General features: G+C 42.2%; 1 protein-coding gene across 2 annotated transcripts in view; it reads right to left on the reverse strand.

Annotated features, from left to right (window-relative positions):
* Window positions 1-23,461, reverse strand: part of tle2b (TLE family member 2, transcriptional corepressor b) — a 76,614-nt gene that overhangs the window by 47,799 nt on the left and 5,354 nt on the right. For both annotated transcript variants that reach the window (XM_068707246.1, XM_068707245.1), the window contains exons 2-3: window positions 17,633-17,730; window positions 15,144-15,207 (exon numbers count right to left, since the gene is read on the reverse strand). In XM_068707246.1, coding sequence (XP_068563347.1) covers window positions 15,144-15,207; window positions 17,633-17,730 — 162 coding nt within the window. The remainder of the gene's footprint in view (window positions 1-15,143; window positions 15,208-17,632; window positions 17,731-23,461) is intronic.

The raw sequence follows: 23,461 nt of genomic DNA on the forward strand, positions 1-23,461 counted from the left end.
ACTAAAAACATTAATTAGTAACAGTAGAGAGGACTATAAAAGACAAAAGGAGGGGACAGATTTTGAAGGAGTTCAGAACAGTTTCATGAGTTGTTTCGCTGGTTCCCCCTGAAGCTATGACATGTTACGATATATTCTGCTGCTTCAGTGGCAATGTCCCCGGAGTACAATGAAAATTTTGGTCGAAGAGAGTGTGTTGAATTCTTGGTATTTGAGATTTATTTGGGTAAAGAACTTGATTCTTTACACATTTTTTGTACTCTTTTTTTTTAAACAAGATTCTTACGAGTTCCACGCAGTCCAATTTTTTTAATTTGGGAAGAAGAAAACGCTATTGGATTTGTATTCTGCTCAATAACACTGAGTTGAGTCAGAATTTGTATCAGAGACATAGACTTAGAATGACAACGTTATAAAATCGCAAAACATCTCAGAAAGGATTTATCACTAAAGCGTGTCAGTCTGACAGTGAAAACTGCAAACACCGTTAGTTTCTTTAAACCACTCCCAAAGACTCCCGCTCTTATTTTATAAGGGTCGCCAAATACATTTGCATAATTTAACCATAGTATTTTATTGAGGATTTATATCTGCAGTACACCCTTGAGCTGCATGAATGTTCGTATTGTTCTGATAATTGTGGCCTACTTATAACATGGAATCTAATTACAAATTTGAAGCATTCTGTTTGTTTAACTGATGAGAGGAAATGATGTTAACTCAGACCTAAATGCATTTATTTGGTCTCATTTATTAAGTATTTAATGTGTATTTATTTCCAATAACACGCATAAAACAAGGTTGTTTTTTCAAAAGTCATTTCTAAAACTTAACTACACCTCTCACAATGATACAGCAAGCAAATACATACATCATTTTTGTAATGTTGCCATGGCAGTAGAGTCTTCAGATATCAGATGGGTCGCAGGCAACAGTCTTTATACAGACTGAAGTGTAGCAGGAAGTGTTGCTCTATCTCTGACTTATCTCTATCCATCCATCACTTTGTTGTGTCCTTCTGTTGTCTCTCCTTTGTCACCTTCGTCCTCATGTGCATTCTCTCCCACTCTCTCCCGTCAACACCTTTACTAACTTTGTTGCCAATTATCCTCTCTCTTTTTTTACCTTATTTTCCTCTCTCCTCTCCCCATTACACTCTCTCTCTCTTTTACCTCCCCTTGTTTTCATCTATCTTCTGTATCATTTTCATGTCCTGTATATTTCTCTTTTCTTCTCTCGCTCATTCTTTGTCCTCTTAGTCATTTCTATCAATCATCTGTCTCCTTTATGTTCTCTCTCTCTCTCTCTCTCGTTCTCTCTCTCTACTTCATGCTCTCTCGCTCTCTCACCATTGCCATCTTCTACTTGGCTCATTCACTTTGTATATGTGTCTCTCTCGTCCTTGTTGAGTGCTACATCTATATTTTCTCCTTTCTCTCCCCCTGCTGAGCTCATCTCCGCTGTGTATTTTACTCTTCTTTCTTTCCATTTCTCTCTCGGACAGGCTGATGCACAAAAAAACCCTGTTTTTTTTCACACACAAGATGTATTTTGCTCCTTGGAATCTCTTTCACATGTAAAAATGCACACGTACTTCACGCACGTATGCAAACACCTGACAACACACACGTGCTTAACAGCACGCACACACACACACACACACACACAACATACTTAAACTAGCTCTTCGTGTTTCCATGTCTGCCTCTCCTCAAGCCCTCTCAACATGAAAGATATGTGACATATCTCTTTGTTCTCCCTCCATCTCTCATCAGCCTCTCTCCTCACCTCTTCATCATTACACCTCACCTCAGCCCTCCCCATCTTTTTAACTCAATTCCTGTCTGTCTCTCCTTATTAATCCCCCCCCCCTCCCCAATGAGCCTCTCCACCTCGCTGCCATCACTCTCTTCTTCCACTCTCTCCTCTTTAACATCCTCGTTTCATTTAGTATCTCACTTTTTTCCCCACTACACCAACAGCTGAGTGCAACAACCATGGCCCTACTATTTGAATACAACCTTGCAAGTAACTAAATAGCTCACTTCAGCATCCTTCCTCAGCAAGAGCTCCCCACTCTGGACTAAAATGAAGCGGCTGACTGTATATAACCAGCACGACATTACGGAAAGGAACGCAGTAAAGGTATGATGGGAACGCAGCTCTGTAAAGCTGGAGGGAAAGCGAGTAGGTTTGGGTTAGTGACAGTAAATGTTAAGGAGCCTTGATGCTGCCACTGAATGGAAAGGTGTTCACTTCACTTCTGTCAAGTTTCATTGAGAACGTATTAGTAAATATGTGATTCATGCATTCTTATTTGTGCGGGAAGTCCTTTTTTATTTCACTGCATTTATTTGACAGCTGTAGTCACTTGTTACTTCACAGATTAAATCCGATAGTATTTACTAATTTACTAACAATTATGTTCAGCAGTTTCCTATTTTATCAAACTCAGGTCTAAAACAAAATAATGATGTTGTAATTAACATAAAAAAGTATTAAAATTCAACCATCAAAAAAACAAAAACAAACATAAGGAGTTGTAAAAATACCATACAACAGTATTTAAAGTAGATACACTTCACCTACACCAATAAAATGCTTGTTAAACATTAAAACAATTTAAAAAAAGATATAACATAGGGGTCACTCTGCATAATGAGCACTTTTTCTTTTTATACTTTGAGTACTTTTCTACTTTTTCCAAGACATGAACAAAGGATGTAGAAATAACCTTTCCGAGCAACACTTTGCAATTCATACTCCATGTATTATTCACTACGTTATATACCAATGCTCATTGTACTGCCACTAGAGAGCTGTAGTACTATTGCTGATAACAATATGAAATTGTGATAGTTTATTGGTCCCTGCAGGATCATTTCCTCTTTGCTCGCTTCCTTGCTGTGAGGTCAGATAGAGACGGTTTAGTAAGATGTTCTTGCCAGGACTTAAATTAAACATATCATGAAAAACTCACATACATTTAGTATTTAGAGTTCCTACCAACACACAAACTGTCAGGTTTTTGTGGCCTGCCTAGATCAGAATGATTTAACAAGCCATTTAGATTTGGCTCCCCTTCCTATGTCACATGCAGGCTTGTAAGAATATAGCTCCTCCCATCTGAGTATCTCAACCCACGGATTAAGAACTACCAGTCAATCAGGGCGTGTTTTTTTTTGTTTTTAACAAATAAAGCACGTGAACATGTCCTAGTAAAAAAAACAAAAAACAAGTATAAACCTGAAAATGAGCATATGTCCCCTTTAAAGCCGAGGCGCTCAGTCTAAAGAACACAGAAATCCGGGTTACAATCCCAGGACTTTAATCACCAACAGGTGATAAGAAGCTAATGCTGATCCGGCAAAGACCCACAAGCTACTAAGTCAGTTAAAACATCACACAGATACAGTCACAGAAAAGTTGCTCCGGCTAGGAATTTACTCTTTTAAGTGAACAATCAGTTCTGCTCCACATTTAATTGGTCCAGTCAGGGTTTCCTCTGAAGAGGCAGAAAGGAGATGACTAAGTGTCTGAAAAGTCATGACAGTTGTCCTGTGGGTGTAGAGCTAGACAGCAGTGACGTGACAATTGTACTATTTGTGCAGTCTGTACAGCAGTCTTGGGACAATGCTCTATGGTAGTCTAGTCTGGACTGTAGTGTACTAACAACTGTGCTTTGTCTGTGGAAGGATGAATGTAGTACCGTACCAATTATACCAGTAATATTCAACGCACACTGTTACAACTCATGAATGACAAATGAATCTTACAGTTTACGCATTAATAACAGTTAGACTACTACTCTATTGAAGGTTAACACTTAACAAAAGCATGTTCAATTATAATCCATAGAACTAAATCTGAAAAAGTATAAAAGGTTACACTGCGATATTGTGTGTGTGTGTGTGTGTGTGTGTGTGTGTGTGTGTGTGTGTGTGTGTGTGTGTGTGTGTGTGTGTGTGTGTGTGTGTGTGTGTCTTTCAGACTTGTGTAGTAACAGGTTACTGCTCTGCAGTGGGCTGTTGTAACAGCTGTACTATGACTGTGGACTGCAGCATAGTAATAACAGCACTGTGTGCGCAGTTGAAATTGCAGTGGTACAGTATGTGTTTTGTCTGTTGTAGTCAGTTTTTTGAATAGGTTCATCCTCTCTTAACTGCCTGCCCCACCCCCAACCTCCCATTACAGCCCCCCATGCCCGCCGTCCTGTCTTATATAATCCCTCTGTTGTGTCACTGCGTTCTCATTCAGCTCCCTGTGTTAGATCTCTTATCTATGTGGGTTGTATGTGTGTGTAGCAGATTGCAAGGCGCATGTGGTGTGTGTGTGTGTGTGTGTGTGTGTGTGTGTGTGCGTGTGCGTGTGTATGTGCGTGTGTGTGCTAAGCCTGGCAGAGGGGCACTAAGCCAACTAACTGACGTCGCTAACCAAGAACACACAGCACTGCCCACCCAGAGAGCAGGGAAAGATATGTGTGTGTGTGTGTGTGTGTGTGTGTGTGTGTGTGTGTGTGTGTGTGAGTACTATGTGTAGGCTACTTCTAATTTTTTCCAACAGAAATGGGAAGTATGTAATATAAATGTCAAATAAGTAGCAATATGCGTACATATTAGGGGTGTCCCTTACTAAGAATATACATAGTTAAATCTGATTGGTCAAGTCCTGCCCATTGTAGAATGTTTGTTGAATCATGATTTCTTTATTTCCTTTCTGTTGCTCACTGATTGACAACTTTTGCTGTGTATGTAGGTACGGCGCTCTCCGTAGTATTGAAACGAAGCGGAGGAGATAGACAGACAGACAGAACACGGATTCTTACTCTGCTTGCTTTTCATAGTTGTTAATACAACTTGTGGCCCTAATTCCCCCCCCCCCCCCCCCCCTGTAGTAATCCACAAACAGAAGGGAAACGACAGGGAAGTGAGAGAGAGAGATGCAAGCCTCAAACAGGTGTTTCCACGAGTCTCCGCTACTGATTTTGACAGAGAATCAACCACAAATTCTAAATATACTCAGCGTGAGTGCAGGAGTGCTTTGATTGACGATTTTCAACCTTATCTCAAGTTAGGATAGGTAGAGATTTGATAAACGCCTGCAGTTGTTACTGATGTCTCCATGTCTCTGGAGGCGCAGCTGCTAAATCTGTTGAACTTGGTATAAGGAAGAACTACAGAGCGCTACTCTCAGCTTTGGCAGCTGTGGTACGCAATACCGCTCCAAAACACTATTGGTCTTCACCATTGCGTTTGGTTTGCAGCAGCGAAATTGGTGACATTGACTCGGATATTCAGCCGTATTCAGCCAAAAAGAGGCCGCTCAAGGCTGCTTCTGCAACAAGGAGGAGAAGGCCGACCCGGACCCTCCAGAGTCTGAGCTGACATGAGCAAACACCAACTGGTGGTGGCTATGCTCAAATTGCCCTCCGTTTTAAACAGAAACAGAATGATTCTGCTGTGATGATTGTCAGCGTGGGCAGTTTTCGTTGGATGCTGTCGCCGACGACAAAGCAGAGAGAGCGAGGCGTGTGTGCGTTACTGTGCATTAAAGTTACTCCTCACTGTGACAGAGACTTGCTGGAGACCTTCTTCAGGATCCCGAAGATAAAATGGAAAAGAATATCAAGACCAGCGGGGTGATTTTGGGGCAAATTTTGTCATTGGATTTTTTGCTTATTTAATGGTCTGCTGCTCAGCGGGCAGCTGGCACAGCAGAGAGAAACAGCGGGTAGAAAACAGCGAGTAGAGCCGGCGTGTTTTCACTTCTAAACTCTGTGAACTAAGGATTTATTATGTCTAAACCAGAGTTGCTGATTGTTGGAACAGTGGAAAGACTAACGGCCTAATGGTTTGGCGAGTTTGCTTCGGTCCAGTTTGAATCAAGTGTTTTTTACGATGAGTTAACAAGGCAATTGAGCCTCTCTTAGCCAACTTTGACAGCCAACTTCAATCACCTTAACAATCACTAAGAAAACCGTCCTACTTAATTGGAAAAGCAGACACAACCCGTCTCTTCCCATAATCCAACTACAGATATAATTGAATCAAGTTTTACTTTGTTTTGTTTTTGTTATGCTTAGTGGGTTAAACCTACATGACCACAAGTGCATTGTTTACTGAACTATATGAGTTAGGTGGCAATTGCATATTGTGAATGCCTGAGTGAATATCACCATATGAATAATATTCAATCAAAAATCTATGATGATGAGCTAATTTCGCTCTCTAAATATTGTTTGTGTCATATTGACATTGCCATGAATTAATTTTGTTAAACTTGGGTTTAATCCATGTTATCACTTGAACTCTTCCACAAAAAAAAGACACTTACAAAAAAAAAAGGTCTGCAAGCTTCAGCCCCTTTAGAAAACATGTCAAGTGTGATTATCGGGAAAAAAAAGAAGTAATTTTTAAAACTTTGACAGACTTATATGTGCAACTTTATCTACAAGAACAGCGTATATGTAATTGAGGGGAATTCATTTTTCGATTTCTGGAGTAAACTTCGGTGAGATGTGTAGCAGAGTTTAAATCTCACATCCTGCGCATTTCATCTCTCCATTTCTTGCCTGCTTTAAAGCTCGTTATGTCAGTTCAGCAGGCGGGTTGCTTTAGATAAATGAGGTTGCAGTGTAATTCTTGTTCATCTGATCGCACTATAACGTTCCACTCTTCTGAACATGCCCCGTATCTAAAGTCTATCTGCAGCTAATAACATACACACAGCACTGTCATCACCAGGGCAAGACAGAAAATGTCTCCCAATGAACTGCGCTCTCTCTCTCTCTCTCTCTCTCTCTCTCTCTCTCTCTCTCTCTCTCTCTCGGTTTCTTTCTTCCTTGATTCTCATGTTTCCCTCCTCTTTCCACTCTTCCATTCTTCAGGGAGTGTTTGCTCTTTCGTTACCCCCTCCTTCCCTCCACCCCCATGGTGTTGAGAGAGTGTCAGACAACGGTGCCAGGTTCTCTCTCTCTCTCTCTCTCTCTCTCTCTCTCTCTATCTCTCTCTCTCTATCTCTATCTCTTCGATGCATTCTGAGAAGAGCGCTGGCAGACTTTAAAAATGAGCTTCAGGAAGTAGGTCTAATCCAAGGTGATTTATCTAAATGGGATGTTTGTGTGTGTGTGTGTGTGTGTGTGTGTGTGTGTGTGTGTGTGTGTGTGTGTAAATCTATACTTGTGCATGTGTGGCTTTACATCTTGTTTATATTCATACAAACGTGTCTGTGTTTGTGTGTGTGTGTGCTGCTTACATCTGTGTGCAGGCAGCTTGTGTTTACTCTTGCATGTATTATTTGTGGATGCGAGAGTGTGGGTGTGGATGTGTGTAAAAACCTTAACAAAAGCATTGTTCATCGGTGTCTCTCGGGTGAGCTTGTCTCTTTCATCTGCCCGCCCACACACACACACACACACACACACACACACAAACTCGCAAACGCTCACACATACCACTGATGTTAAAACATTTATTAGCATGCTGCGCTAACCCACATCAGAGGTTAGGTTAGCAGGCTCTGACTTCTCCATTGTATCCTGTCAGCGGGTGACGACTAAATCAGTCACGGCCGACATTCAGCTTCACTGCAGCTTCTCTTGCAGCCAGTTTCATCAGAGGGAGAGCCAGAGGAACAGCTGCACAGAACTGACCTTGAATTTGAGGCGGTTTATATCAATAAACACATAGAACCAGTCCATCTTTATGAACAGTCCTGGGCTGTTTGCTTCTCCTGCTCCAGACAGTTCAGACAGGTTTAAGACTCTTAAAACAGACTCAACCCATCCCTACATCTGGCCCCGCTTAAATCCCCTGGCCATCTCCCACTATCGCATGGCAGAACCACATTTAGCTTAGCAAAGGAGCAATCCCTGTTCACATTCTGAGCCCCTTCCTTCCCGTTATCTTACATCAGCCTCTTTCTCCCAATCTTGGCTTTTCTCTTCGTCGTCTCTGTCTATTCAAGCCCTCCTTCCATCTCTTTTTCTCTATCATACTTATATACAAAAGTTCACCCTTCTTGTCTTTTTACTGTTTCTCCTACTTTTCTTTTCTCCCTCAATGTCCTTGTTCTGTTTTCTTTTTACTTTTTTCTGCTGTCTCTGCCAATACCCTCGTGCCCCCTCTCTCTCTCCAACAGATTTCTCTTTCATCTCAGTCTGTTATGCTCACTTCTTTTTTCCCCCTCTCTCTATCTCTTCACCTCCATTATTACTTCTATTCTCTCCCTTCATTTTTTTTTTCACTCTGCTTCCCCTTTCCCTAACCCCTCCCTTCCCCCTTTCTCAAGCAGTCTGTGACTGTAATGTTGCTGAAGAGAACACAGTGTGTCAGCCTGAATCAGACAGATGAGCTGGGAGCGGAGTAAGAGGCTGAGAGCACTGCATTAATCCACACACACACACACACACACACACACACACACACACACACACACACACACACACACACTTCATCTCAGCCTAAAGCACTGCACTGAACAGACGACTCACACAGATACACACACACACACACACACACACACATGCTCACTATGTTCCAACAAATGACCGCATGGCAGGCATGAGACAAAACACTGAGGCCATGATACAACCCTGATACAGGCTTCAAGATACAACATTCAGACACATTTTTTTTAAAACACATCAGAAGTATTTTAATGAAATTCATCACAATATATCAAATTAAAGCAATATAATAACGATATTAAGCAAAAAACTAAATATTTGAGTATTTGTGCTGCTGTGTTGAACGATGGTTACATGGCAACAAATTGCTCTTTTTGAATGTGAGAACATTTAAACAAGAACGTGGGTTCATTTTGTAATATTAAGTCATAATATCAATATCTAACTACAAAGTTACATTTATATAGAGATATTTATAGAATGGATTAAAACAATTATGATGAAGCAACAGTAGGAAGTGCAACTTCATAGTAACCAGAGGAAGCTTCAGTTGGTTTAGGTTGTGTGTTGGTCTCTATTAGTTTTACTCAGTGAAGACCTGCAGGTATAATTATTATGCATGTTGGAACTTTGCACAACTTGCAATAAGGATGAAGAGGCATTTTAATGTGGCATTACTGTCTACTGGAGCTGTCACTTTTTCAAGAAAGAAGAAAAAGAACACGGCATGTCTTTCAAATCGACTTGATCGTTGCCTAATCCTAAACTGCATCAGTTCTTCAGCGCTGCCTCGGCTGCCTCACTTGAATGATGTGCTAACCGGGTCAAGACCTCTGAATCAATGGCCACGTCTCAAATTCGTACAGAGATTTGAAATTAATCGGCAATTCATTCAGGTTATCAGGCTACCGACATGCGACTTCTGATTTTGTTGTTGTGGCCTTGCTACTGGAAGGCAGTTTAATTTTTAAAAGGCAGAAAGCCGTCTTACCATTCATTCATAATTTGTCAAATCCCAAATGCTTCCACAGATTACTTCTCAGAGGCTTTGGTATTATGATTATTCACTGTAAATTTTGAATTTGGCCAGATCCATTGCGGACCGAATATAATTTTTTTTGGCTTCTGTTTGAATTTCAGATAAAAAGTGACAGCCTTATTGTCTACGCTCTTCCTGCTCAACAACGCACATAAATATCATGCATTTCATCTTGTCATTATTTTGTATCATGAAATTTGATGAGACAATATTTTGTCTCTTGCCAGCAGCATGGCCGTTCATTAACACCAGACCCCTGCAGCGCCTCTGTATCTCACACACACACACACACACACACACACACACACACACACACACACACACAGCAATGGAGAGGCCACCTAATGTGATTCCTGACTGTGAGCTGTCACCCTCCAGCAGACATGTCTCTTTTATACAGTCCACTCCCCCATAAGAGTTTTGTCTTGTGTTTGACAGTATAGGAATGAGACGAAGGCTGCAGAAATGTCAAGACTCTGTGAGGAAAAAAAAGGTTTCTGAAGGCATGTAATCCTGGAAAGAAAGAAATTTAGAAAACCAGAGCAGCAACTGAATTACAACATGTGACTGTAAGGCCATCATCAAAGTTTTTTAAAATAGTATTAAACAGTCCACTACAACTAGACAGTGAGTAAAGGAGGGACAAAAAGGAGAGATGACATAACGGCGTTTTTTTGGATCACATTGTTGACTTTTGGGGTTTTATGATGCAAGACAGCTGTTTTATCTCGTCTTCTATCACATTCCACTGAGCCTCATGCATGTGTATCTGGTCTTTGTTAGATTCAACCTCAGGCCAGCAGGGGTGAACACAGCTCTCCAGGCGGGAGACTTGCTTGCGCTTTGTGTTAGCATGTGACCGACACATCTACGCCCCCTGATTAGCCGGGGCTACAATGCAACCTTATTTAAAAATACCCAGTGGAATTCCAGGAGAGCAGTGAAATCTGAGAGCCATGAATTATAAATACAACAGGAGGAGAAAGGCAAGACGCCTACAGACACACTCAATGTGTGTGACTTGATGTTTGTGCGTTTGTGTTTGCAGCTATCGTTAAAGTTGTACACTGCCAGTGTCTCTCTACACATACAAAGAAATAAGGCAGTCTAGTAGAGCAGCCAACATAAAATATTCCATCCAAAAAGATACAGAGAACGGGTCTGCCAAACATACAAATACACTCTCCCAAACCTGGCTCTGCTGTTTAACTGTAGCAACACTCCACAGACAGGAGCAATTTGAGAGGGTTATGGCATCATCTCTCCAAGCATGAAATGTGTAAAACTTACCCATTGCCAGCTATAGCATTAAAGTGGCAAATGTGTGGAAAAACAAACTTTTTCAACTTTGAAAAGTTCCATCCCATAAGGAGAGATATCTAACAGTAAGAGTAAAACCAGCACCTCCTCTTTGCTTTAACATAAAACATCGGCAAAAACTATATACAATGTGATTTAAATTACTGTTGGATAAGATGACTGCTTGTGGTTCTTACCACAAAAATAAGACATTTCACATCACAATTATGGAAGCATCTAAACTATCTTAACATTTGAATGTAAAAGAATGGATATATTCATTCATCAGATTTTCAGGTATTTGCCTCTGAGGAAAATCTACGCCTGAAGCGGGCATGGTTTATTTGTGATATAGACAAGAATATTGCCTTGGTAAGCGAGTTATGACAAGAATGACTGATGATCAGACAACGACAACATTGGCACAGTACCTACACAAACTCAAACGTCCTCTGAAGAAAACACAAAGATAGAGACTGTGCCAAACGCAACAAGCCCTCTAAAATAAAACCTCAAAACAAAACATTTGTTACCTTCACAAAAATAGGAAGCGGGAAGCAAACAGCGGCCTCCCGTTTCAAAATCTAACACCCAGATCTCATAACAAAGGGGTAGAATATACCAGGATGGGACTTTGTGGCTCAGTAACAACTTCACACTACTTACTCACTTAATCCCTACGGCTGAGAAAGGTCATTGTCACTTTAACGTAAACATGTTGTTAGGCGTCTGCTCAAAGGACAGATAGTGCGCAGTCTTCTGTGGGAGGACGGTCTCTCCAAATAATCACATGACACTATGACAAAACTAATTTAAAGATTGCCACCTTACAGAAAAACACAGTTTCTAAATGATCATGTCTTCTTGGGTGTTATAGCGTTGAAATTTTAAAAAATCCACATGCATCAGCCCTGCATCACCCTGTATAACCATCTCCCTGCCTCCCAACCCCTCACCCTTGTATTTAAGAGCTTAAAAGTGATGAATAGTAAAGGCAGGAGCAGTGCAGCGTGGTGAGCAGAGCCCCAGCCTGTGGAAACAGGCCTCAGTGTGGATGACAGGCCTAACGAGCTAAATATAGCCTTCTGGGTTATCTCCTCTGTGGGCGCAGCGAGTCCGTTGTTGCTTCACATTATTTACGTGTCTGTGCGTGCACCCCCCCCCCCACCTCCCCCTCTCTCTCTCTCTTTCATTTCACGCCCCCCCACACAAACACATCACTATCTCTTTCTCTTGGACTCTGTGTCTCTCTCTCTCTCTCTCTCTCTCTCTCTCTCTCTCTCTCTCTCTCTCTCTCTCTCTCTCTCATCTTTTTTCACCCTCCATCTCTCCTCTTTGCATTTCTGTCCCCTGGTACCTCTCTTTCTCATTTAGTCTCTCTCATTCCTTTTCAGCATTTTCCCCCCACTCTCGCGTTCCCTCTGTATCTCTCTCTTTTGCCTCTATCACTCTCTCCCGCTCCTCTTTTATTCGCTTTCTCTCTTCCTCCCTTTGTATCCTTCCCTCCCTCCCTCCCTCAGCAGCGCCCTGTTTTTTTTCTGTCTGACACTCGCTGAGCCTTTTTTCTCTCAAGCTATCTTTCCCTTTGAGCCTCTCTTTCACTCCCCTCCCTCTCATTTTCTCTCCCTCTTTCCCTCCCTCTCTTTCTCAGCCATGCCTATGAAGTAGCGTAGCACTGTGTTAGCCACTACACCACAGTGAGCCCCAATTCAAATTGTATAGCCTGGAGTGCTAACCATCTTCCATGCTCACCTATATGGATGTGTCATCTGCACCTGCAGCTCCCTGACCTCCTGCCATAGTCCTCTGTTAGAGCTCAGTGTTGAACTTCAATACAACATAAAACAGAAGATACTCTTGTACTGATTCTCTACCTCCTTGGTTTACCAATGGCGCTGTGGTCACAAAGGCCATGACATTTAATATGCACAAACTTTGATCAAATGTCATCCATTGCCCCGGTCTACCACTACACCTATTGTGTAAGATGGAGCAGTGAGGATTTGCAATGAAGAAGGTTGATGATGGTCAGAATTGTTTGTTCCGCACACTAATTCTGTGAAACCACAGCTAGAATGGGGAGTGCCTGAGATTAGGGAAGTGGGTGTTTTAGAGAAGTCTGTGGTTTTCAGAGTTTTTTCTTTGTGTGTGTGCTAAACTGTATTATATTTATGTGCATGTTTCTTCTTGTTTTTTACCACTTTGAAAAGCAAAGCGAGGATATTTTTATGAAATGAGGTCAGATTGACAAGTCCTTCTGTTTTTTAACAGACCAGTTTAGGGTCCATGTTTGGGTAGATTAGAATCCTAAAAAAAATGTTTGCAATTAAATGGACTATTATAAGTTCAAAATATAACTAGGAGATTATGTTGTTATTTAAAGCTACTACGAGGAACTTTCATTTTGTGTTGCGGTCCCTGTGGACAAAAGCGGTAGTGTTTCCGAGCATCAGATTACCTAAAGAAAACCTAAACCTGGGCCTCCAGCAGGGACAGGGAGGAGGAGTCTCTGTTAACCGATGTGCTTTAAATCATTTTGTCTAGATTTCTTGGGGAATTGAACCCGATGACAGGCATGAAGAATCAATTTATGAAAAACTCCAATATTCCTACAAATGGTCTGTTTACTTATGTAGGTCATATAGAGGCATCGGTATTGAATTAAGACTGTTTCCTAATCAGTTAAGGTTAGTAACTTTAAGTATAAGTATACAGAATGACTAACTAGTAACAAGTCATAATCAAAAGAACATTGAATTTGCCTTCATTTCCAAAGATTGTCTTGGTCCTGATGAGGTTAACTTCTTGTTTACTGAAATGTTTATTTTTGACATATACTACTAATACTACTACTACTACTACTACTACTACTACTACTACTACAATGCATAAGAAAAACTACTACAATGATTGGCTCTATTAGTATTATTATTATTATGTCATTAGTAGAAGTAACAAAAAACACTTTTGCAAAGTAGTTAATAGCCATGATGCCATTATCAAACAGTTTGTTTCCTTACATTGTTATCCTATTTGAATATTGATGTCATTTTGACTTGTTTTGGTTTTATTTGGCACTAGGAGGAGTTGCAGCCTGAGAAATAAAGATCTTGAATGGAACGTCCTCATAAAAAACAGGAGAACAAATGTGTGTGTGTGTGTGTGTGTGTGTGTGTGTAAGTGTAGATGAATGAATGTGTGGATGTGGTGTCTCCTGTGTGTTTGTGTGCGAGTGTTTTATCTGTTTATCTTCAGCCTGTCTGTCTGTGTGCTCCTAAATCCATTTGTCTGTCTGCCAGTTTCCCTGTCTTCATGCTTGCTTTTCTTTCTCACACTCTATCTGTCAGTCTATCTGCCTGTCTGCCTCCCTCTCTCTCTCTCTCTCTCTCTCTCTCTCTCTCTCTCTCTCTCTCTCTCTCTCTCTCTCTCTCTCTCTCTCTCTCTCTCTCGCTCTCTCTCTCTCTCTCTCTCTCTCTCTTTCTCTCTCTTTCTTTCTGTCTGTCTATCCATCTGTGTGTCTATCTAGCTTACGGCCCTGATCCCGCCTGCTCTCCCAGGTTTATGAAATGCGAGCAGCTTAGCAGATGGTGCATATCGTATTCTGGTCGGCTCTGTGTGGGTTTTGTACCACAGACGAAGGCTTACGATACATGTGAGCCTTTAGTCGCACAGACACACCGACGCAGAGGGAGCTCAGACTACTAGCGCACGAGAGAAAACAGAGAGAGGAAGAAGAGACAGACACCGACTGAGTCTGAAGGAGGGAAAAAAATGGAAAAAGATATAGAAAAGACAAGTAGGTTTCAGAGAGAGGTATGAGTGAGCATGATAAATAGTTTACAAGAAAAACAGAGAAAAATACTGGTTTTGTACTAGTTTAGTAACTTTTTAAACTGTATTCCATTACAGACATTCAAGAATATGTACCACTGTTTTTTTTAAATAATGACCAGGTATTAAAGGAATTAATGATTACAAACTAGTTTTCAAGCCACTGGATGTTGTCATTTCAATATATGACAACATATTTAAACATCATAATCTGTTTGTGGGTTTTGAAAATATGTCTAATGCCTTGGCATTACTTGTTACATCTGGTATATAAACAGATGTGCAGTACATGAAATGAGAAGTCAAAACAGAGAAGTGACAGGGAGAAAGCGAAATCATGAGCGGAACACAGGAGGAACAACAGAGAAGTGGCGAGACAACAAACTTTTCACTTCTGAATGACCAACACTAAACAACGCCCATCCAGCTAATCAAAAGCACGGATTCAACTCCCCTGATTGTAATTCCTATATAGGAACCTATCAGACTCTTTTCAAGAGTTTCTGAGTGGCCCAGTCAGACTAACAAATCACCGTTCAGCTCTGCTAACGCTCTGATTGGACTCACCATGATGTAGTGCCTCTGCATCTCAGTCTTCTCACTGGCCAGCTTCTCACACTCCAGCTTCAGGCTGGAAGAGGACGAAAAAGGACACACGCGGATTAAATGGTGTATTTGCATCCACGGAAATTAACTACAATTTCCACAGGACTTGCATATTGCAGAGGTCACACAGAGTTTAAGGCTGTGGAAGGGTACCAAAAGATTATTCTTAGCCACACAGTCGGGCTACCCATTACTGCTAAAAGTGACACTGAAAAATATCACCTTCATGGTAGCAACTGCCAGCAGGGTGCGTCTTATTCACCACTGCAATTCATCACACCTCCATGTGGGGTTAGTTTGACAAGTCCCTCTGTGTTTAGTGCGTCTAGTTATATACATCATGTGGACATTGGTGGGTTTATGCTACTGCTACTGAGCCCAAGGTCCTCACAAAGTATCACATTTCATGTCAGGTTTGTGCATTTTTGTTGTGTTCTGTTGTTATCTCGCATGAGGTCTGGTTACTTATATTAAATTACTCACATGTGTTTTAAATGCATGGCATTAGTCAATAAGGACAAAACTTGCAAACTTCTCAAAATCCACACGTTATTCAGGAAAAAAACTATGGAAACTAAATATGGTCAAAAGTACCGTAGCTTTGTATCACCATATCTAATTGTGTGAATAAATGTTTATTATTTATTTAAATGCGTCAATGTGTCAAAATGTTTTGGTCAAAGAAATTCATGGTTTGAATTTGTGAAAAACATCTGAACAAAGAAATTATGTAAGAAACATAACATCTGTGTGAATATTGTAGCTGTGCATCACATTTTGTGAACAAATGAAAAACATTTGCACAAACATTTTCCAAAGTGTGAGTCTATAAAGATTATTTGCACAAAAGTTAGCAGTTTAACATCAAAGACTTGCAGATACACATCAGGTTTGCAGTTACACGTCTATCTGTTTGTGAGTGAAAGAAATTCACACAGAACTAAATTGAATGTTCACAACTAGGAACAGCTACGGATCTCCTTATGGAAACAAAAATGAAATCTATCTGTTCAGATATTCTTTTGACATTCAAACATTTTGAATAATTTGATCAAAACGCTTTAAACTTTCACACATTCTAATGTATTCATATGTACACATTCAAATATGGTGATACACTTCTACAATACTTCTGACCACATGTTTAAACTGTCAAGTTGAGGTGAGAGTGTTTAACATTAACTTTATCAGGCCAATATTCAGAAAAGGTAGAGTGGAGCTTGATATTGTCTTTAAAGTCAGATAGTTTATTAATAGGAAAAAGTTTAGTGTCGTGCAGGAAATTGTAGTTTTGTAGTGTCATTGCCATCATGCAAACATTAAAATTTCACGTGAATGGATCTGTGTGTGTGTGTGTGTGTGTGTGTGTGTGTGTGTGTGTGTGTGTGTGTGTGTGTGTGTTTTAGTGTGTCACTAAGAACCACCAGTCCAATGCCTAGCTGTAAAGTAGTGTTGCTGTATCGCAGCAGGCTGTTCAGTCTGCCCACTGAGGTGTGAGTAAGAGGCTGGATGGTTTATTTCTCTTCGCCAAAGTCACCTCTGGTCAGCCATATGATAACACGAACATCAGTGACCTCCAGCTGTAGAAAATTCTAAAAAAGACCTAAACTGCATTTCCTTTGATGTGTTGGAAACTACGATCTCAGTTCTCCACAACTTCTACTGTAACAAAGTGTGAAGGCAAGAGCAATTAGCAGAAATAATGGAAGATACAATAAAATATAGATGTTTAATTTTATTAATACTAAAGGAGAAACTGGAAATGTCTGCACCAGAAAAGACAGTGAATACAAAAAGGGCATTTGAGGAAGTGAATGTAGGTTAAAGACATGATCCCTTATTGATGTCCCTAATTACTGTAAACGTGTAGCGACTACAATGAAGGCAATGTGCAAAAATTATGAGTTACAGAAGTTTGTAAAGCTTTGAGATTTTTTTTGTTTAGACTGGATTTAATTTGAAGGGTTGCAACTCACTATCACTCCACAGTATTTTGTATTCAGTGTCTTAATAAAGAAATAAAGATTAAAAAGGACAGCACTTGCACGCTGACATATGTGTTTATTGGTTCATTTATTGTCGAAAACACTGACTTCCACAGATCTGAATGACACAATGCGTTGTTTCTATAGACTGTTTAAATAGAATTGCAGTGCAAGGCAACAGCTTGGCTTCATTTACTTCTTGTCAGTTTATGTCTTTCACATACACACTGCAACAGGATATAAACTGGGACACATCTGGAATGTTTACGTTTACGACTGTGAAATGGACTATAATTAATACATTTAGTGTAGAGAATATACGATATAAAACAACGTATGGAAGAGTGACTCTTCATACCAGTACTTCTTAATTAGAAAGTTAACTATTCGTCATTTGTCACAAAAAATGTTTAAATACCAACAAATCCATATCTGTATGTGTGCAATGTAATATTGTCTGTGTACCTGTGATACTGTGCCTGGAGGAACTGGAATTCCTCCTTGATGCGGTCCAGAGTTTCCAGGACTGTGAACTTGAAAGACTGGCCGGGCTGTAAGGGAACCTGCATAGAAAAAGAAGGAGAGAAGGAAAAGATGAAAAACAGATACTGAGGTGTGTTTGTTCCTGCTCAAGAGAGAAGATGGTATGCATTGTGCCTGTAATATATTTGTGTAGGCACATGTGCACCTGCATATGCCATACAGTTAAGTGTGTGTGCACGCAACCATGTGTCGGTGTGTGTGTGTGTGTGTGTGTGTGTGTGTGTGTGTGTGTCGGTGTGTGTGTGTGTGTGTGTGTGTGGGTGTGTGTGTGTGTGTGTGTGTGTGTGTGTGTGTGTGGGTGTGTGGGTGTGTGTGTGTGTGTGTGTGTGTGTCAGGGAGCACGGCAAGGGGAGAAAAAAGCCAAGATGAAAGTGAGAGGGAAGGTCACTTCCCCTTCCCACACATCATAAAGCCGTGTCCTCTCTCTCGCTCTGTTCTCCTCCTCCTCTAATGACTCTCCTCCTTCCCTCCACAACCCCCATCCTTTCTTCCTCTGCTCTCCCTCTCTTCCACATTACCATCCTCTCCACTCTGCCAGGTTGCTAATGTATTCCAGCCTACAAAGAGCTGAGAAGGGAGGAAACGTCAAATGAATAACTTATAGGGAATCACAGCACCGTCTCTCACCTACTAAAAGCTAAAGAAGGCCCAACAAAATAAGCAGCTCCCTGGGGTCCACTCCCTTACGTCCACCGCCAGACCTCCATGTCAGTCTGAAGCGCTTTCAACAGCCGCCCTGTTCCTCCATAATCTTAATGAGGTTTTAGAAACAAGGGACACTGATTTTTGATGCTGTTTATGTTTGGGAATGGGACTTAGTTTGTAGTCTGGAAAATCTAGAGTACGCAGAAGTGGTTGAGGTTTTTTTTGTGGATTCTCAGAGGAGATTTTTTACATAAGAAGTATCTTCTCCCAATTTGGATTAGTGGATTTTCCCTGCAGTGTGGGACTCCCGCTGTTAGCCCGAGGAGGATGCAGACTGCCAGGTGTCTCTGCCACTTCTTTTTAGTCACTTCTTATCACCTGTCAGTGATCAGCCTCAACATGAGTTTTGAGGTTCACACTAACCCTCCTACATCAGACCTCCCTCTGACGCTTCTAGTGCAAAGACAAGGACATGTGATTAGCATCCCACCCTGCAAAAGCTGTCCACTGTATGATTAGTGCACCCTGCCAAATCTAAAGCACCACAGCTGAGGACAGGACCCTGATCCCTGCAGTGGTGGGCAAGTGATTCTTCCTCTGTGCAGCCCAGATGATAAATTATGAATCCTGCTATGGCAAAGGCATGATCTGCATGAAGGCATGATTACGATTATTATGATAATTTTGTGGGATGGCTTTGGAGGGAGGCCTGAAGGGATGGGCTGTCAAGTGTTGCCGACTTGGCAACTTTCCCGCAAGATTTAGCACCTTTTTGGATCTAGTGCTGCTACCTACTTTCATTGGAAAAGAGTTTGCAACACTTGGCTGGGTTTTTCGGTTGAATAATTTAATAAATCTAGAGTGCTCTTAATTGTTTCTCAAGATAACCGACTCTGGCTAAGTTTCCTTTCACCTTGATTTAGGGCCGCAATCGGAATATGTTTTGGTTGGAATGGATTTACTCAACTTTACGAGTTCACAATACCTGTGACACTGTCGACTCAAGTATCTTAAGTCACAAAACATGTGGAGTGTGTCTTTCCACTTAGCAACCCGAGCCAACTATAAATCCATCCATCCAACCATTTGTTCATCTGTTCACATATCCATCCATCCAAACTGAGCGGCACAGTGCAGTGGCAACAGTGCAGCTGGGTGGCTATCGGCCTGCAGCTATACAGCTAAAAGATTGGCGGTTTCAGTGGCGGGGCTTCATTAGTCTAGACAAGCACAATTCAATTAGATTTCAATTAGTCCGGCGGTGGAGGTCAGGGACGCGGTGGGTTCCCCAGTAATTAATCCACGAAGCCGAGCTGAGCTGGGCTAAACTGAGCTGAGGCAGGCATAGCAGGGACATCTAGATGGCTGGATAGGCACTATACACACAAACCATCTGGGCGTGTGTGTGTGTGTGTGTGTGTGGGGTGTGTGGGTGGGAGGGCGGTGGGTGGGTTGTGGGGGGTGTCTGCCAACAGATCCCCACTGACCTTGATTCACACCACACACACTCAGTGAGGGAGGGGAGGACAGGGGGGAAGAGGGGCTCGGGGTAGTGATCTGGCACACACAGATACAAACACACACGCCCACGTAGCCATGAGCGCACTGAAAAACACACAAACAAACAAACAAGAACACTACGGCACATGCAGATTCAGTCAGAGAACACGCAGACCCACAGCGAGAGGGAGAGCAGGGATGGAGGTATGGATTGATGAGGGGGGGAAGGCGAGAGAGAGATAGATACTCATCTGACAGACAGAAGGATGGATGGACTGAGGGATGGAGGGAGTGATAGACTAGTGTGACATCTTTACAGAGGAGTGAAAGAACGAGCAGGGAGACAGATGATGAAAGAGCGGCATGGCTGCTGACTGAGAGAGATAGCCGGCCATTCATCCGCCTGACACAGAGGGGATGGAAAGAAGAAGAGAGAGAAAGAGAGAGAGAGAGATAGAGAGAGAGAAGGGGAGAGATAGAGAGTAATGCCGTCTTTGCTGTAGTCAACACTAGTCGCTCTACCCTGTGCACTGTCCATCCGTCTGTGGTAATACTGCTCCCACCATCTGCTGCCACGGAAACATGAACACACAGACACATACTCAGGCGGATGCACACAGATAAAGTGCTGCTGGCGGGTTACATCAGCAGCACTAAGTCATATAACAAAGCCCATAGTCACAGATCAGGATTATACAAGGGATCTGCGAGTGACAACCGTTGGTGTCAACATGGCGTCGTCTGTCGTGTGCTGATGAGAGACGTCTGAATCTCTTTCATCGGCTGGACAAAACTCCACAATGTCATTCTTTTGATTCGCCAATTGCACCTTTTTGAATGAGTTTCATGGACCCAGGAGCAGTAAAACTTCTTATGAGCGGAAAGAAAATGAAAAATACAGATCAGGTCCTCAGGCATAAGGGGAAATATTCACTCTGCTGAGCTCTGCCTGTCAGAATAAAGAGACGAGTATGGAAGTATTAAATTACTTCATGCTTATTAGTAATAACAGGAGACTCTGTGTCTTGCTCATGGACACTTCAGCAGGTAAAACGGATTGCTTTATCTGGGGTGGGGGGTAAATGTGCATCCTTCTGTAGTGTTTACAAAGATGCAGGCATCATAAAGTCATGCCGTATGTACACCAGAACCAACATTTGTTGTTGGAGTGCGTCTCCTGTATTGTGACAGATGGCAGCCCAGACGGTTAGGGGTCCAATAGTGCGTCACGATGGGCCAAAAAACAGCCTACCGCCTGTGTTGTTGTGTGCGTACACACGTGCGTGTGTGTGTGTGTGTGTGTGTGTGTGTGTGTGTGTGAGAGCACCATAGCAGCCAGCATAGGGGATCCTGAAACCCAAAACTGATCCGGTTAATCCAGGTGGAGGAGAGGGGGGCAAGGAAGGGTCACTTGTGCGCAACAAAAACACACACACTCATATATATACACCATGTGGGACAGCAGTCAATCACAATTTGGCCGAGCTGGCACGGGCAAGCAGAGAATTAGGAAGGATTAGCTTTGGGGGGGGGGGGGGGTGATGTCCATTGCACTGTATCACATAACAGGATGGAGGTGGGAGCCACTGGCCATAACCATCACCTGTCTGTTAGTGTCAGTGCCTGTCAGTCCGTCTGTCCTGTCACGGGTTTGATTGTACCAACTAGCAATACATGTGATGACACGCAAACACAGGGATGTTATAAAATCATGAAACGACGCGAGATATCAGATGGTCATGACCCCAACGGTTATGGCACCTTTACCAGAAACATAAAAACAATGTAATGTAGATAATTTGACATTAGGTTTAAGCATTATAATTAAATACAATGTGTTTGAATGTTCTTTCTTTAGCACAGAGTAAAAAAAAAAAAAAAAAATGTGACGTAAAGAAATTAGCCAATGCCATAACCAAAGTCATGCAGCAGCTGTGACTATTCAGTGTTACTGGTCGGTACATTATAACCTTCGTAGGTTTCTGGCATTGATGTTAGAAGTTGGAGAGTTGGCCCGGTCAGTGTACTGCTTGAAAGTAACTTGCTAATCCCAAATGTCTTACAGAAGGTGAAATATTTAACCTCGAGAAGTCGCCTCCTCGACTCAATTAGCATCTCCAAATGACGTTGCACCAATCTTGCTGTTTGACCTCATTTGCATTTCTTAGTCCACACTGTCTTTCCCTCTCCGTCTGAACGTTAGGTCAGTCTGGTTCTGTTGGTCCATCGGTCCATCGGTCTGTCTGTCTGTCTGTCTGTCTGTCTGTCTGTCTGTCTGTCTGTCTGTCTGTCTGTCTGTCTCGGGGAAGTCGTCTGTTCAAGCAGCGGCGGCATCAGAGAGAAAGCAACTGTGAAACAGATGCAGGACTGGGACTGATTGGGACAGAATTTATTCTATCTGTCTGCTTGTCTTCTCTGTCTATCTGTTTAGCCCCTGGCACACGTTCCATCCACACATGAGCATTCACACGGTACAGGCAGGCATGCCTATGCATGGATGGATTCATTCGAACAAAACACCCACAAACTAAATATTTTTTTTCTTTCTTGTGCTCTCTCTCTCTCTCTCTCTCTCTCTCTCTCTCTCTCTCTCTCTCTCTCTCTCTCTCTCTCTCTCTCTCTCTCTCTCTCTCTCTCTCTCTCTCATGCGGCTCCGTCTCATTCCTCCCTTCCTTTTCTCTCCTTTTGTTCTTTACTTCTCCTTCTTAGCCCCTTTGTTCTTCCTTTTGCCTGTGTCTCTACGAGACAAGCAGAGACACATTCAGATGATTTCGCATGAAATAATAATTGGCTGGTGAAATATTTAGGAAAAAGGCACACGAACGGTTGAGAAATACCAAGTGTGTCAGTGCCCCTTGTGTACGTCTGTGTGTTTGTGTCTGCTGAAGTGAGCAGCAATGAACATAAGCAACAGCTCATTGGTTTGGACTGCGTGTGGATGAGAGACCGAAGAAGAGATGCGGGGAATGGAACTTACATATCATCCATCTCTTGAAGACTCCCTCACATTTGTTGTCTGCATTTCTACAGACCACTCTAAGGTTTTGATAACTTAGAGGAAGCCAGCCCGCCTCCCAACAACAGAAGCTCATTTAGAGTTAGCGGCCCTCTTGTTGTGCCGAGAACCAATGGACATCTTTGTCACTCACTCATTCTGCCAGCCAGCCAGTCAGTCCTTCAGTTTGACAATTAAATTGGCAGCCAACCAGCCAGTAAATATAAAGTCTGTCAGTCAGTCCCTCCGTCAATCAGCAGGCCAGTCAGTGCACCATTTAACCAGGCAGCAAGTTAGCCAGTCAGTCATTCGGAGAGCTAGTCGGTTAATGCTGCAGCTCACCAGTCAGCCACTAAGCCAGCGGTGGATTACAAATCAGGGAAAGATTGGCAGCCAAAAGAGTCTCTGGACTGCATCCAAGCCTCGCTCTCATCATTTCTTTTAATGACAAAGAAGAGAACACAGGATTTGAGGATAGAAAATGGCCCGTTTCCTTTAATCAGAGAGAAAGACTTAATCTGGGTGGCTGCTGACGTCTGACTAGAAGTCGTTGGTTGCTTGTACGACTTTTTTTACCCGTTCTGTGGGTCGACTCTCTACAGCTGTGTCGT

Source organism: Cebidichthys violaceus, unplaced genomic scaffold (assembly GCF_023349555.1).
Source record: "Cebidichthys violaceus isolate CVI_PGR_0920_01 unplaced genomic scaffold, fCebVio1.0.p SCAF_13, whole genome shotgun sequence".
NCBI lineage: Eukaryota > Metazoa > Chordata > Actinopteri > Perciformes > Stichaeidae > Cebidichthys > Cebidichthys violaceus.